Source organism: Prionailurus viverrinus, chromosome C1, assembly GCF_022837055.1.
Source record: "Prionailurus viverrinus isolate Anna chromosome C1, UM_Priviv_1.0, whole genome shotgun sequence".
Lineage (NCBI taxonomy): Eukaryota > Metazoa > Chordata > Mammalia > Carnivora > Felidae > Prionailurus > Prionailurus viverrinus.
This window is the reverse complement of record NC_062568.1, coordinates 44,533,030-44,549,632: the sequence shown is the minus strand read 5'-3', so window position 1 is coordinate 44,549,632 and position 16,603 is coordinate 44,533,030. Positions and strand designations below refer to the sequence as shown.

General features: G+C 33.8%; 1 protein-coding gene across 1 annotated transcript in view; it reads left to right on the top strand.

The window, feature by feature from the left end:
- Window positions 1-16,603, top strand: part of ZNF804A (zinc finger protein 804A) — a 287,748-nt gene that overhangs the window by 222,373 nt on the left and 48,772 nt on the right. Inside the window, exon 2 of the mRNA XM_047872689.1 lies at window positions 1,958-2,101. Coding sequence (XP_047728645.1) covers window positions 1,958-2,101 — 144 coding nt within the window. The remainder of the gene's footprint in view (window positions 1-1,957; window positions 2,102-16,603) is intronic.

The window sequence follows — 16,603 nt, the reverse complement described above, 5'->3', positions numbered from 1 at the left end:
AGTTTACTTTAGTCAAAAATTCTCCAATTTTTGTGGAAATAATAAGTAAGAAACAATTATTGCTTCTCTGAGGGAATATCAATCTTAGGCAGAACAAAATAAACCTACACAATAATACGAAATAATGAAATATTTTGAGAGATGAAGTAGCTTAACTGTAATTATAATTAATGGGGAGAATCAACTAGTTTGCAAAGAAATTGCTGTTCAAGAATATTATTTTGAAGGCTAATTCAGCTTTGAGCCAAAATCTATTGCCATTATAATATAACTCATATTGATTGGAATTTTATCTCTGCTTCACACACTTTAGCCATGAAATCATAGTACTTAATTTTTGTTTCATTTAAATTGGCTAATCCACAATGTATTATTTTAAAGGTTTTGTAAATTTTCAGTAACAAGTTTAGTTGTATATGACTCATTTTCATGTTTTTAAACTAGCTGTTTTAAAAAAAACATATCTTAAGTAATCAAAAAGAGTAATAGGAAATATTTCACAAACCTGAGGAGAAATGGTAAATTAATTATTGAATTGATAAATTATAAATAAACAATTTGAATGATTTTGCAATTTACCACCTCTGTGCAGTTGATAAAACTAATAGAACAATAGATTGTTGTCTTTATAGTGAGAAACTGAGTTATGTATTTATAGACTATGGCAAATATATTTATCAGTTACTATAATGTATATCAGAAGATAAATATACAAAAGTAGGGTGAATTTTGATATGTGATGTGTGCACATAGTACAATAAATTAAGGGAATTATTAGTCATTCATTAAATTACAATTAGTAAACCACTTTTGTATTTTATAGAAGCAATTTAAACATTCAAACTGTGAGTCCTTTTTAGCTTGTGTATTTAGAGAGAGGACAATGGCCATTGATATAGAGAGGACTATGTCATTTCATCTCCATATCCCACTGGCTGAGACAGTTAGTTTCTTATACTAGCACATAAAAGGCCTGAATATGTCCTTAATTTGAATTGTAAAGGAGTTGAGTATGAGAGAGTCTTTAAGTTAGAAACATAATATATTCTCTGGCAAGAACTGAAGTTTAGATCTTCATATCAGCACTTCAGCAAAAGACTTGAACAATGTTTCAACATGTAAAATTTATTTATGTCTAACAACATTGACATTTAAGGTTCAGTGAAACAGCAAGTAAATTTAGAGTTGAGAAAACCTAAAAACCACAAACATTTTGCTATTTTATGCTTCATAAATGAAAGCTAATAACTGACTACATTTTTCATTTTTTCAGTGGTTTGATTATATAGCCATCTTTATTTACTGTGAGCATGATGAAAGCAATCTGCTTATACAGTTTAATCCTTTTCAGTTTAGGCAAATAACTTGCAGAAAAGAATCCTATTTTCTAAAGACTAGAGAATTTTTTAAAGTTCGACTTAAAATGATATGGGTCAAGATGAAAACATTAGTCAAATGAAATCTACTTGGGATGAGTATGTTACTATTTAGATATTTAAAGAAACAAGCAAACAAAAATACCAAACTTGAATGTGCACCAATATGGACTTCTTCATGCAGGACACATTTTAGATGTTGTTTAGAATTTACAAGTTTTATATTAACTAAGCCATTGCCAGAAGTCAGCGGTTGAATCAACATAACTATATGATTTTTGGTTTCTTCTTTGCCAACACAGCACAGGAAATTGTTCAAACAAGGGGCTTCTATTTCTCCGTCTGATTTGCTTCTGCACATTTTTGCTACTCTTCCCACCATTTATCTTGGCTTCTTGTGTTAATCTTTTATGCTCTTCAGCTCATAATTTCTTCTGACTTAGTCTGCTGGCATTTGCTTTATTTTTCTTTGTTGTATTCTGTTTCTAACTCTAATTATTATGCTAAAGTTGACAACTGTCAGAACAAAGTCAATTTAGGGAAGAACTAATTGCTGCCTTCCTTGCAATTTTAATTTTTAGGATTATGCTGAGAAGGAGAACACCATAGCAAAAGCTCTGGAAGATCTGAAGGCCAACTTTTACTGTGAACTCTGTGACAAGCAGTACTATAAGCATCAAGAGTTTGACAATCACATTAATTCATATGACCATGCTCACAAGCAGGTAAGAAAGAAGTGTCCAAAAAAATCTGATATTTCTGTACTTTTATAATAATTTAAATGGTGTAAACTATTTAAATATGATACTTTTATTATTTTTTGTTATATAATTTTTATAGATGTCATTCTGGAATGATAATTTGATGACTTAAGACAATTAAAAACAAAAAAAGGCACCAAAGGTAAAGTCTGAAATAAATAACCAGCACGAAAAATACCAGTGAGTTGCCTTTTAATAATTGATAGTAATTTTAAAATTATATTCTACGGGTGGTGATCCGCTAAATGTCTTCAAATTTATTAATTTTTAAGTGTTTTAAACAACTAATGATATTTATTAAATGTAAGTAAATTTATTCATTATTCTCTAGAGAAACCACTTCCCATTTGAACTACCATTACAATATGAAAAACAGCTAATTTAACGTGGTAAAAACAATCCATGCTTACTGGTGAAACAAGTACTTAATATGTGTATAATATAGTTCATTTTAATATTATTTTCATTTCCCTATCATTTGTAAATCCAAGATTGATTTTTTCAACACTCTATATAAAGATGTGTTTAAAATAGTGATGTCCGAAGTGAATAGTACAATTTTCTCATATGTTTTACATTTATCAGTGCAACTTCATATATTTAGCTAACTTGATATGATATAGCAGTTTTACTTATCACTAATTTATAAATATTTTCCTTTTTGACTCATCACTCACAAATGTCATCTACATATCATTTGGGTATTAATAAAAGGTACATTTTTTAAACTTTTTTTAATGTTTATTTATTTTTGAGAGAGAGAGAGAGAGAGAGAGAGTGTGTGTGAGTGGGGAAGGAGCAAATAGAGAGAGGGAGACACAGAATCCAAGTAGGCTCCAGGCTCTGAGCTGTCAGCACAGAGCCCGATGTGGGGCTTGAACTCACCAACCACGAGATCATGACCTGAGCTGGTCGGACACTTAACCGACTGAGCCACCCAGGCGCCCCATAAAAGGTACATTTTTAACCCATGAATTTGCACTAACTTTCCATTAACATTAGAGTTACTTAGCATAAGAAAGCAAAGGGGGAAGTGATCATGTTGAGGGCTTATGAATCAATGGTAGATGTGTTTTCTTTTGCTGTTTCTTTTGTTTCTTTTTTGTTTTTATTCCTTCTGTTCTTTCATGCCAACAGAACTATGCTTGAAAAGGCTGTTGTATGGAGTATATTAGCCTTCATTTACATGTATCACTAACTAATGCATACTGAACTCAATGACCTGCCCTTGCCTTTTTTTTTTCCAGGTCCACTTGCACACTAGTTAAGGGAAAGTTTTTGATGGAAATATCATTCTTTTTCTTACATAATAATGCATAATATATATGTATGTGTGCATAATATATCAATATTCACATATTGATACTTGATTTGAACATTAAAATCCATCAGGAAATAGTATTGACTTAATTTTACAGTTAGTGGCATATATTTTATAAAAAGATTCTGGAATGCCTGTCTGCATGTAACTCTGAGGTAAATCCGAGAAAGTTGTTCTTCTGATTTTTCCTAAGGATCTAAAAGCACAAGATATATATTACATACATGTTTCGTTGTGTACTGGGAAACATGTGTATATATATATTTTAAGAATATCTTACCAGTTATTAATATCCTTTGCCAAAGAATGTTTTATTTGATCATAGATTTCCTGGAAGATCAAACTCACAAAAATTATCATGAAGACCTTTCTAGTTCCAAATTCTTAGTGTAGTTAGGATACTATATACTGTACACAGATAAGCTAAGGAAATTCAGGCTGGGTCTGCATTGTTATTTTGAAAGTCCAAAGAGTCACTTTTGATAATGTGCAGAGGGATCGGGGCCTAGAGACAGGGTATCTATCTGAATGGCCATGAACTCTGATAGACCGTTTTAGTTCATTAATTTAGCATGAATCAATGTTGTAGTAGCTGAAAATATTTAAAATCTCTATGATCATCATAACCCCTCTCTGTAGGATACTGACAAATCTTTTGGCATGTCTTCCAAAAATATATTCTTCCTTTTCTGAGCAACAGCCTCACCCTCATGACTGTTACCAGTGGTGCTACCACATGATTCCACACCTTGGCTACTTTGAATGAAGTAGGAGAAGTGAAATTTGTAGGTATATAATTCAGATCTTTTTCTTGACTACTTAAAGTTGAGATACAAAAAAAAATCTGTCTACTGTCTGACAATGGTTAGATCTAACACTTGAAAATATAATGGAGTTGTGGCTAAGTACATTGAAAAGTTGAGAAAGCTGGTTTGCAAAAAGAACAAAAACAATACACAAAGAATGAGATGTGAGTGGCCATGTGACAAGTGAAGGAGCGTATGGAAATGGCAATACTGATTTTGAGTAGCTTTCAGATAAAAGTAATCCTTCCAACAACTTATGTATAGACCCTTTCCTGGGATTCTGAGCGATATTTCACCTTGCTACATATAAATGAACTTAAAGGAAAAACATAACAAACCCTGGATTAATACTTATTACTTGCAACCAAAACAAAACAAAACAAAACAAAAACACATTAACCTATCTGAGGAAAAAAGCAATCATTTTGGTTTCCAATAGAAAAAAAACCCTCCACAAGAAACAAAGTCCGTATTACCAGCACTTAACTTTCAGGTAGGAAAACGCTACATGTGATTTGGATACTTCCTGAATGGAATTAAAAAAGACAAAGAGACCACAATCGATGCATTGCTATACAGATGTGATTCCAAGGGCCACCACATTCAGGGAAAAATGGAGGAGTTATCGGTGGAATGAATCCTAGCCCTACCATTACCAGCCTTGGGTAAAATATGCGAAGGCTCGATTAACTCAAATATTCATTGTTAGGGACAATAAATGAGAGAATGAGCATGACCACACTTTGCAGAGTACATGGAAAATAGTAAAAGCTTAAGATTTAACTAGTTTCATTATTACTACTTACTAAAATTTCTTTTCTCCTAGAATGTTTGGGACACTAACACTTTGCCTTTGAGACTGCCTTTATTTAGGCTTCCCAATAAGGATCTATTTTTGCTTCAAAAAGGCTAATAAAGTCTAAAACATATCCAGGTAATCTTGACCTAAGAGCAGTGTGCCTGCCTCGTGTAGCTTTGCAAATCTGTGTTATGACAGACTATGTGTTGCATTTGAACTCTAAGCTTCAAAGGAAAATCTGTTTCTCTCATCCCCATGCTCTTTGGGTAACTTCAAACTCTCTCTCAAGCTCTCATTGCTAAGACTTGCTAACAGAGAATTAAAAAAGAGGAAGAGGCACAGGTGTACAGAGGTGATCACAAGTTCACAATTCAGGGTTCATTTTTAGAATATTTTCTTTTTAACTTTGAAACTTGAAAGCCATTGGATTATAACCCTTTAATGGCAAGGATTATTTCTTTATGTCTTCATTCCTCACAGCATCTAGTGCAACATCTTGCACAGTTTAGACACCTAATTAGTGCTTCCCATATGAATATAAAAGGGCTACAGTCAAAATTGCATTTAAGATTTTGTAATAAGCCACAGTTTCGAGATAGAGAAGCACTGAGTAGTACATAGCATTGTTGAATCTTTATTCTGCACACTGGAAACAAATATAACAGTATGTTAATCACTGTTAAAAATGATGATTAGAATAGTTTCCAGTGAAGTTATGTCATTCTGAATTCTAGTCAGTGAGATTAAAACAAAATTTTTTTTTAAGTGGGAAACTCAGCATCTGGTAAAAAGAAAAGTTTTCCTCTAAACCCTTGACCTATTCATCTGCCTTTAAACTAAAGCCACACTGTGTCTGTCTTCTCACCCGGCAGCCTATGGGCAATTCAGAGTTATTTTCACTGTAAGAGATTTGTCACACTGATGCTATGAAGAGATAGGAAAGGGAATGATTGCCTTATTGCTGCTGCCCCACAAACATTTTGATTTTTGCTTTAGCGGCTTCAGTATGGCTGAAGTATCTCCCAAAAGGCACTGAAGTGACCTTCCCCAGCAAGTCAAGATTCGGTGCTTTACAGCATGCTGTTTTGTTCTCTGCTCCAGAGGAAGTCACGGTCAGGCCAGGTTGTTGGAATTTGCTGGTCCTGCAGGGACTTGTATTTCTATAAAAATGGAGCAGACTTATTCTCAAATGTGAACATTCCTAGTAATTTAAACTTCTGTTCACTAATCTGATACTTGAGAAAAGAATCACTTCTTGATAGTTGGGCCCAAGTTTTCACCTGCAAAATAATATTTAAAAGTTAATAAGAAAATATGAGGTATGCGTAAAGCAATGCATGATTCAATTCATTTCAAACACCTTCCCTGGGATTTTTCTTGTGGTGTGTGCTTCAGTCTAATTGTACCCTTATTATTTTGTTTAATCATTTTGAGGTTAAGAACAACAAAAGGACATAGAATTTCCTCCTGCAGAGCCTGCCCACTGTCAAAAAGTGCCTGCCCCAAGAGAAGTACACGTATGTGAATGGCTAATCATGGAACTGTATTGCTTTGACATTTCCTATTCAAGGGCACGATTTGAATAGAATTAAACAGTAAATCTTGTCCATTATTGAGTTTGAGGCATACTCTGGATAAAATAATCATTTCCAGTATCTGAACTGAAGCCATTTTCATAAACCTTTCCCAGCGAAGTTCAAGTCTTTCCTTTCCAGCTTCCACCATCTATTAGGCTGATGGTGGCTGTCTGTTGAGTAGTCATTGTTGAGGGTGTGAAAATACTAAATGTTTCTGCTCTATGTTATCTAAATATAATTATGAGAAGAAGCGTTAAAGAACTAGACTACAGTAGAAAAATACAACTAGTATGAGAGATTTCATTTTATAATTGTCAGTTATGAATTGTAAACCACGAAAAGAATGTCCCTCTACCCCTTTGTGTTTGTTACCAGTAAAAATTTTATTTTGAAAACAACAAAAATCATTTTAAGCCAAAGTGGTGTATCTTTATTTGTTTGTTTTATTTTTAATTGAAGTATAGTTGACATACCATAGTATATTAGCTTCATGTATTAAAGATGTGTGTTAATGTGCATGTGTATTTGTACATTGAAATATAGACATAAATAATATGTCCATATATACATAAGGTGCACACACAAATACATATGTCTGTGTCTATGCTTTTGTTTTTTGGGGAAACCATTGTCACTGTTATTTAATGTTACTTCTTATTAATTACTTGCTAACCTAAATACCTGGGATCCAATAGGCACTATAATACATACAAAATACATTTAATTTAAAAATCTGTCTAAATAAATATATTAACTCCCAAATTATTGTCTTCATACAGATTTTGCTCTTTAGGAAATTCTGATATGATATGGTGCAATACTCCCTCATCCTGCTCAAATTTTATCTCAGTTTATTTGTAGCAATTTGGAAAATGCTGCCTGTGACTCAGTTGGGGACAACTATTTTTATTATTTGTAGGATATTAATAGGGAAACAGTTGGCACCTCTTTACTGACACTCCCCAATGCATCAAAAGTAAAGTTCAAATCATCAGCATGATGTTTCCAACTAAGGAAGCATGATTCATGTCACAAAATCTGACAAAAATTCTCTCCACAATACTGAAAACTGCTTTTGCTAGCAGATCAGTGAAATTTAAAAAAGTTTTTTTTTACTGTTTATTTATTTTGGGGAGAAAAATAGGTGGAGCACAAGCAAGGGAGGGGCAGAGAGAGGGAGACACAGAATCTGAAGCAGGCGCCAGGCTCTGAGCTGTTAGCCCAGAGCCCAAAGTGGGGCCCAAACCCACTGTGAGATCTGACCTGAGCCAAAGTTGGACGCCTAACCCATTGGGCCACCCAGGCGCCCAGTGAAATTTTTAATTTACAAAATATGTCATTTTGTATCAACAAAGATGTGTGCTAAAAGCTTAAGTGACATATTTGATAAAAAGAAAATGTGCTAGATGTTAACCCTAACTCTATTTTTACCCCAAATATTTCTATGGGCTACAAGCTTTTTTGCCCTTGAGTGCATAAGAAATGTTATTATCAATGGTGTAATCCAACTGTGGTTGAAATAAGGGGGGAAATAAGATATATATATATATATATATATATATATATATATATATATATAGCATTGTTTTAAAAAGTGTCAGGACAAAATGTTTCAAAGAAAATACCACACAGTGTTTATTTAGCTTATTTCTGGCCACAATGTTTTTATACAGTAAAACAAAAAAGTATAGCAAATGAAATGATGAAAGTTTTATTTTGGAAGTGTCACACACATAAATTAACACATGCACATATATGTATACATATGCATGGTTTATATTTCTTACCTCTTTTCCCTCAAAAGGTAAAATCATGACCTTCATAAAATGTAAAATAACATGTTCAAACATTTTATTCAGCTCTTTAATTAGGAAAGCAATAAGACACTAAGCTTATTCAAAGGATCATTTAAAGAACCAACTATATAGTTTCATAATACATATGCTATAACATATATATGCTATATAGTCAGTAAGGAATGCTGGTATTAATATTTTAATGCATAAAAGCTGGTTGATACCATATAGGACAATAACATGTAATATTTTGGGTCATCTTTTGTAAAGCGCAAAATCAATTGTATCTCTATTGGGCAAAGTATATTTGTATTGCAATAGTCAATAATCATGTGCATTACTCTCCACTTTCTACAACTTAACTTACTAAATTCTAAAATTGCTTAGTCAATGGAAACACAAAGATGACCATCCTTGTAGTTTCAGATTATCCTCGGAGGGTTCTGTATACAAAGACCACCACTTCACTGAAAATACACTTTTTTGACTATTTCCAAGCCCTAGAAACCCCTTATTATAATTTTGAGTGCAAGAGTGACTGACATTAACATCCACATTGTGGGCTTTTCAAGCACCTGAAGAAAAAATTCACTGTGAGTTCAGGCAACATTCCTCCCTCATGGTATGTCCAATATCTGTCAGATCAGTAGCATATTAAATCACAAGGCACCAGTGTAGTGAAAATTGTGCTATGTAACTCAGGGAACTTCATCTTGAAGCTGAGCTTTTGTAATTTTATACTGTGAAAAACCTTCAGGAAATTGTCTCTTTCTTTCATGGAAAAATAATAATATTAAGACCGTCATTGGTAGCTGAGAGAGGAAAAGATACTTTATATCTTTATGAAAGATGTTATTTTATGGTAAATACAATGCATGTTTCTAATACATTTATTGTAATTATATGCATTTCCTGAAATCATAAAGAGAACTGGCAGGACAAAAGGGAACTATGCAATGACTTCATCAGAAATTTTCAGATTATGAATGTATTCAAGAAAGATGGACATGGATGTATTTAATATTTTCTTTCTTTTTTAAAGTGTACAACATAATTATTTATTGTATGTGTATATTGTGAAATGATTACCACAATAAGTTTAGTTAATATCCATCACCTCATATAGTTACCATGAGAAAAAGCTTTCTGATGAAAACTTTTAAGATCTACTCTTTTAACAACTTTCAAATATAAAATACAGTATTTTTTTTTAATTTTTTTTCAACGTTTATTTATTTTTGGGACAGAGAGAGACAGAGCATGAACGGGGGAGGGGCAGAGAGAGAGGGAGACACAGAAACGGAAATAGGCTCCAGGCTCTGAGCCATCAGCCCAGAGCCTGACGCGGGGCTCGAACTCACGGACTGCGAGATCGTGACCTGGCTGAAGTCGGACGCTTAACCGACTGTGCCACCCAGGCGCCCCAAAATACAGTATTTTTAATAATAGCTGCCATGCTGCACATTACCCAGAACTTATTTATCTTATAACTGGAAATCTGTACCTTTTCACCACTTTCACCCATGTTCCCCACCCTACCCCCTGCTTATAGCAACCACCAATGTGTTCTCTGCTTCAGAGTTCATTTATTTAAGACCCTATAAGTCAGAGCATAACAGTATTTCTTTCTCTGTCTGACTTAATCCACTTAGCATAATTCCCTGAAGTTCTATCTGTGTTGTTGCAAATGGCAGAATCTCTTTCATTTTTATGCCCAAATAATTTTTCAATATACATATATATGTATATATGTATATATATCACATTTTCTTTATCCGTTCATCTGTCAATAGACATGTAGGTTGTTTCCATGTCTTGGCTATTGTAAATAGTATATAGTTTCTAATACATAGTTTTAACACAAAAAATATATTTACTGAGATGATTAAATTTTGTTACAATGAAGGAAATAGGAAATATAAACTTTCCAACTAACTATTGTCATCTTCTGACTCATTTCATCTTTCCAAAGCTCATTGAGCAAACTAGAAAAGAAAGAAACTAAAACCACAAAACAAAACAAAACAAAAAAGAAGGAGGAGGAGGAGGAGGAGGAGGAGGAAAGGAGAAAGAAACCAGGCAGAATTCTCTCTTTATATTTGTGTGTGTGTGTATGTGTGTACTTGTGCACACACATATATAGGCACACATACACAGATGCATACTATACACACATTTAGTCAGCAAATGTGTATATTTACAAATATACAAATGAAGAACTAATCTAGGTGAGTAATGGTAAAAAAACCAAAATTTTATTTTCACAGAATTTAATTTTGGTAAGTGAAGAAGCAAACTAACAACTCAAGTTTTAAATCTAGATATTTACAACTTTGAGGAAAAATAAAAAGAGAGTTGCTAAATGGTAGATAGCTGTCATTTTACATAAGGAGAGAAGTGAAAACCTCTCTGATGAGGTGGCAGTTAAGCAAAACTTTAAAGTGAGCCAACAAGTGCTAAAGGAATACTTTAGGAGGAATACTTCCTAAAATACGCAGGGACAAGATTGTAATTAGATTCTTTAAAGAACAAAGGAAAGCCAATGAGACTACCAGAAAGCATAGGCTAGGGAAATCTATAGGAGATAAATTCGGAAAAGAAATTTGGGGCCAGATTAGGTAGATTTTTTTAGGCCGTGACAAAGATTATAGGATTTATTCTAAATGCTGTGGGATGATTAAAAGATTCCCATCTGGAAAGTAAGATCATGTGCCTTGCTGTTTTGAAAAAATCACTCTAGTTGTTATGAAGAGAGTGAATTGGAAGGAAGGAAGTAATAATGGCAAAAAGAAGACAGTGGGAGATTAATGCTACATTCACGACAGTTGCTTGAGTTAAGGAATAATTGTACCCACTGTGAAGATTGGTGAGAATCTGATGTTTGAACGGCATGGAAATGCCAACAGGTACGTAGATAAATCAGATATTGTGTGCTGAAGAAACTAACAAAAATAAATATTTGTGGGGCAAAGGTGAGGCATTTGTGGCCATGTCAGATTTGAGGTGCCTACTAAGCATCTAAATGGAGATGGTAATTATGCAGTTAAATATAGTGTAACCACGGAGTTAACCATGAAGCTGATAGTCATCTAGGGAGTAAGTAGAGATAGAGAAGAGGTATGAGAAAAGGAATAAACCCTTAGCATACAACTAGAAGTTGGGAAAATGTAAAGGACCTAACTATGGGGCTTGAACAAGTGTGGCCATGAGGATAGAGACAAACAAGATAGTCAAGGAGTAGCAGTGAACAACTGAGTCACAGAGACAGGATTACCTGATTTTGGATTTGGAAATGTGGACAACTTGACATGAGAGGTTTTTCGGAATGGTTGGAAACCAATGCCTGACAATAATAGGTTTAAGTAGGAATGTAAAAAGAGAAGTGAGTTCAATCTCTGCTACTTAGAAACAAATGCTTCTTAAAACTTAATGGCGCTGGAGAATACATTAACAGTAGAGAGAGTGAATAAAAGCATAAATATTTTAAAAGTTTTAGTGTGGTTTTAGATTTTTTTTGTAAACTAGCCTTGGTTAGAGTGCAAGAAGCCATTTTTGTTCAATTATAAATCTTCAAAATATTTATTTTTAAGCTTATATTTTCAGTTATAGCTATCAAAGATACTTCATTATGGCTTAGTTAAAGCCCAATTTAAATATCTCCACCTTTTTCTTCTGAGGTTCAAGGAAAATCTATTCTAAAACCATGTCAGTTTAGTTCATGAACTGAAACAAAAATTAATTTAAGATATCCAGCAAATTGATTGAGTTCTCTTATGTCTATTTAACATATTATTTCTGATGTCTCTAAGTCATTGTCCTCTGTAGGGAAACTCCAATTGTTATTCTTTTTTTCTTGGGTTTATTTTACTTTCAGGAAAAGGGTCCACTTGTTTCTCTAATTTCAAAGGCATTTTCCTATGTTTTTTTAACCAAAATCTAGGGTATTGAAATTAAATGGATGGGAAAATTTGTTCCTATTTATTAGTTCTGTCTAGATTGTACATATGCCTAATAGTCTGCAAAATGTAACTTTACCCAGGATTAACAATACATATTGAAGGGGTGCCTAGGTGGCTCAGTCGGTTAAGCATCCAACTTTGTCTCAGGTCATGATCTCATGGTTCATGGGTTTGAGCCCTCCATCAGACTCTGTGCTGACAGCTCAGAGTCTGGAGCCTGCTTCAGATTCTATGCCTCCCTCTGTCTCTGTCCCTTCCCCTCTCACACTCTCTCTGTCATTCAAAAATAAATAAACATAGAAAAAATTTTTTTAAAAAATTGTTATGTAGAATAGTGAGTGTCCTTTTGGTTTTCAGCTCACTAATTCAAAATTGTAAGTTGGTATGACCTTGACAAAATCTTAGTCACATTGCAGTGTTTTTTTCTAAAACAAAAAATGACTTGAAGTCAATACTTCTAGGAAAACCCAAACTGCCAACAGTTGAAAATTTTGCTCATTGTGTGTGGAAATAACAGAAAGAAATTACAATGAGGAATAAAAACTATTTGACAGGTTATGATTGAACTTTCTGAAGTTCAGCCTCTGCAGGAATTTCTTGCTTCTATTCATCAAAATTTATTTCATAACTATTATTTCTGGAAATCAAAGCAACATTTCCACATAAATTTGTTATTTTTTTAAATAAGATTCTACTGCGAAGAAAAATTGATGTTTGACACGTAAGGGCATTTTCTCTCAACTTTCTATCACATTCTAATTGTTTAGTGGGAAAGGTGTTCCTAAAGTGCAAATCTTTGTGCAGTAATTTTAGTGAATCCAGGCCACATGTTGTGCCAATAGTAAAAGAGTCTGAGAAAGACAGGTTAATATACAGCTCTTTGTTGATGAAAAGGCTGTGTGGATTGAATGAGAGAGGATGAGAAATGATGGAAGAGCAAAGATGTCCTGACTTCTTTTTCTCCACCTTCTGTTCCTTGTATTGTCTTTCTCTGAATACAAACAGATATGCAAACCTGAAATTCTATTCTCATATATCTGCCCACAAAAGGGCACTTTAATTCTATCTAGTTATATTTCTGATTAGATTTTTGTTCACTATTACCTGTGTCATAATTAATATTGGTGGTTTCATTGTTTATTTGTAAAGGAAAAAAAATATTTAGCAGGAAATATAGAAACAAACTTATTGAACATAGTTTTATTTTTTCCTTTTCCCTGAATATACTTTTTAAAATATTATTTTTTAATGTTTATTTTATTTTTGTAAGACAGAGACAGAGAGACAGAGCATGAGCGAGAGAGGGGCAGAGAGACAGGGAGACACAGAATCTGTAGCAGGCTCCAGGCTCTGAACTGTCAGCACAGAGCCTGACTGGGGCTCAAACTCACCAACCGTGAGATCATGACCTGAGCTGAAGTCAGATGCTTAATTGACTGAGCCACCCAGGCGCCCCCTGAATAAATATAATTTTTTAGACTTTATTTGTAGAGAAGTTTTAGGTTTACAACAAAATTTAGAGAAAGGTAGAGTTTTCCCATATACTCTTCCCCCTTACATACATAGCGTTACCTGTTGTCAACATCACTCATCAGAATGGTGTGTGTGTGTATGTATAAAGTTTATTTATTTTGAGAGAGAGAGAGAGCACGTGTGTGAGCGGGGGAAGGGCAGAGAGAGAGGGAGAGAGAGAGAATCCCAAGCAGCCTCTACTCTGCCAGTGCACAGACTAACACAGGATTCTATCCCATGAACCATGAGATCATGACCTGAGCCAAAATCAAGAGTCATGTGCTCAACCAACTGAGCAACCCAGGCACCCCAGAACAGTACATTTTTTACCAGCGATGAACCTACATGGATACATTATCATCACCTAAGTCCATAATATATTTTAGGGTTTACTCTTGGTGTTATATATTCCATGGGTTTGGGAAAAAAAGTATAATGGCATATCCATCATTACAATATCATATACAATATCACTGTCCTAAAAATCCTGTGCCCTGCCTGTTCATCTCTCCCAACTTCATTTTTAGAAACCACTGATCTTTTTACTGTCTCCATGTCTCCATTTTGTCTTTTCGTGTAGTTGTAATCATATATTATGTAGACTTTTTAGATTGACTTCTACTTAGTAATATGCACTTAAGTTTCCTTCATGTCTTTTCATGGCTTGATAGCTAATTTCTTTCTTGGTTACTTTCAAATGTTTACAATTGTGGTAAAGTGGCTATAAATGTCTGTATGCAGTTTTGATGAGGATGTTTTCAACTCCTTTGAGTAAATACCAAAGAGTGTGATTGCTGGATTATATGTAAGATTTAAGTTTTGTAAGAAAGCACCAAACTTTTTTCCAGAGTGGCCATACCATTTTGCATTCTCACCAGCAATGTGTGAGAGTTTCTGTTGCTCACCAGCATTTGGTGTTGTCAGTGCTCTGGCTCTTGGACATTCTAACAGATATGAGTGCTATCTCATTGTTGTTTTAATTCACATTTCCCTGATAACATATAATATGAAGTATCCTTCCATATGTTCATTTATCACTGCATATCTTCTTTGTCGAGTTGTCTGTTAAAAGTCTTTGGCCCATTTTTTTAATTGGGATGCTTATTTTCTTATTGTTAAGTTTTAAGAATATTTTGTATATTTGGAAAACAATCCTTTATCAGATGTCTTGTTTGTGAATATGTTTTCCCAATCTTTGGCTTGTTTCCTAATTCTCTTACCATTGTCTTTTGCAGAGCAGAGGTATTTTAATTTTAATAAAACCCAGCTTGTCATTTATTTCTTTCATGGATCATGTCTTTGGTGTTGTATCTAAAAAGGTATCACCATACCCAATGTCACCTGGGCTTTCTGTGTTGCCTTCTAGGAGTTTTATATTTAGATCTATCATCCATTTTGAGTTAATTTTTGTGAAAGGGTAAGGTCTGTGCCTAGATTCATTATTTTGCATGTGTATGTTCAGGTATTCCAACAACATTTGTTGAAGAGACTGTCTTTCTCCATTGTGTTGCCTTTGCTCCTTTGTCAAAGATCATTTGTCTATGTTTATGGAGGTCTATTTCTAGGTTCTCTCTTATGTTCCATTCATCTATGTGTTTATTCTTTCATCAATACCATCCTGTTTTATTACCATAGCCAAATAAAAAATAATTTTTCATACCTATTTGAAAGTTCAGAGATATTCTTTAAAAATGCTTCAATAGTCAGTTGAAGATAAATTTCATTATGTATGTATTTATTTTCAATTTAATATGTAAGGGATATTATCCACGATCATATCTTAAAAGTATCCACTGTAATACTATACATTCTAAAGACTTAAGAACATAACATTAAGCAGAAAATAAACATGTATGTCTGATGATAATGAGTGTTTGTTCCAGAATATATAAAAAATTTGACAAAGGGTAACAAGGTTTAACATTGGAAATAAGGCACTCAGTTACTTGGTACTTGTGTTCATACTCAGTTGTTATGGTTTGAATGTTTAGATCATTTGAAAGCATTTCTTAATTCATATCCTAAATTTTCAAACACTGAATTTATGTGCTTATAAGATTCATTTCTTTTGGTATAAAAGTGTATCATAGAGGGGTGCCTAGGTGGCTAAGTCAGTTAAGCATCTGACTTTGGCTCAGGTCATGATTTCACAGCTTGTGGGTTTGAGCCCTGCGTCGGGCTCTGTGCTGACAGCTCAGAGCCTGGAGCCTGCTTCGGATTCTGTGTCTTCCTTTCTCTCTGCCCATCCCCCACTCACGCTCTGTCACTCTATCAAAAATAAACATCAAACAACAATTTTTTAATAAAAGGAGTTATTAATTTACTTCAGAAAAAAATTAGTTCAAAATATTTTAGACTCTAGATTCATTATTTTATTCATTTAGAGAGAAAAATATTCAGTATCTACAATGCATACCATAAAAGGTGCTTTAGAGAAGACAAATAAATGAAATACAGATTTAGGGTAGATATTTGCAAAGCCTATCATTGTATTATGGGTTAGTTAACTAATTTTAGAGTTTGCTTTATAAAGCTAATTTATAAAAGATGATATTTGTCATTTTAAAGTCTTAAAACTAGAGTGCCTCAGTGGCTCTGTTGAGCATCCAACTCAATTTTGGCTCAGGTCATGATCTTAGAGTAGTAGGATAGGGGCCCCATGTCGGGTTCTGCACTAAACATGGAGCCTGCTTAAG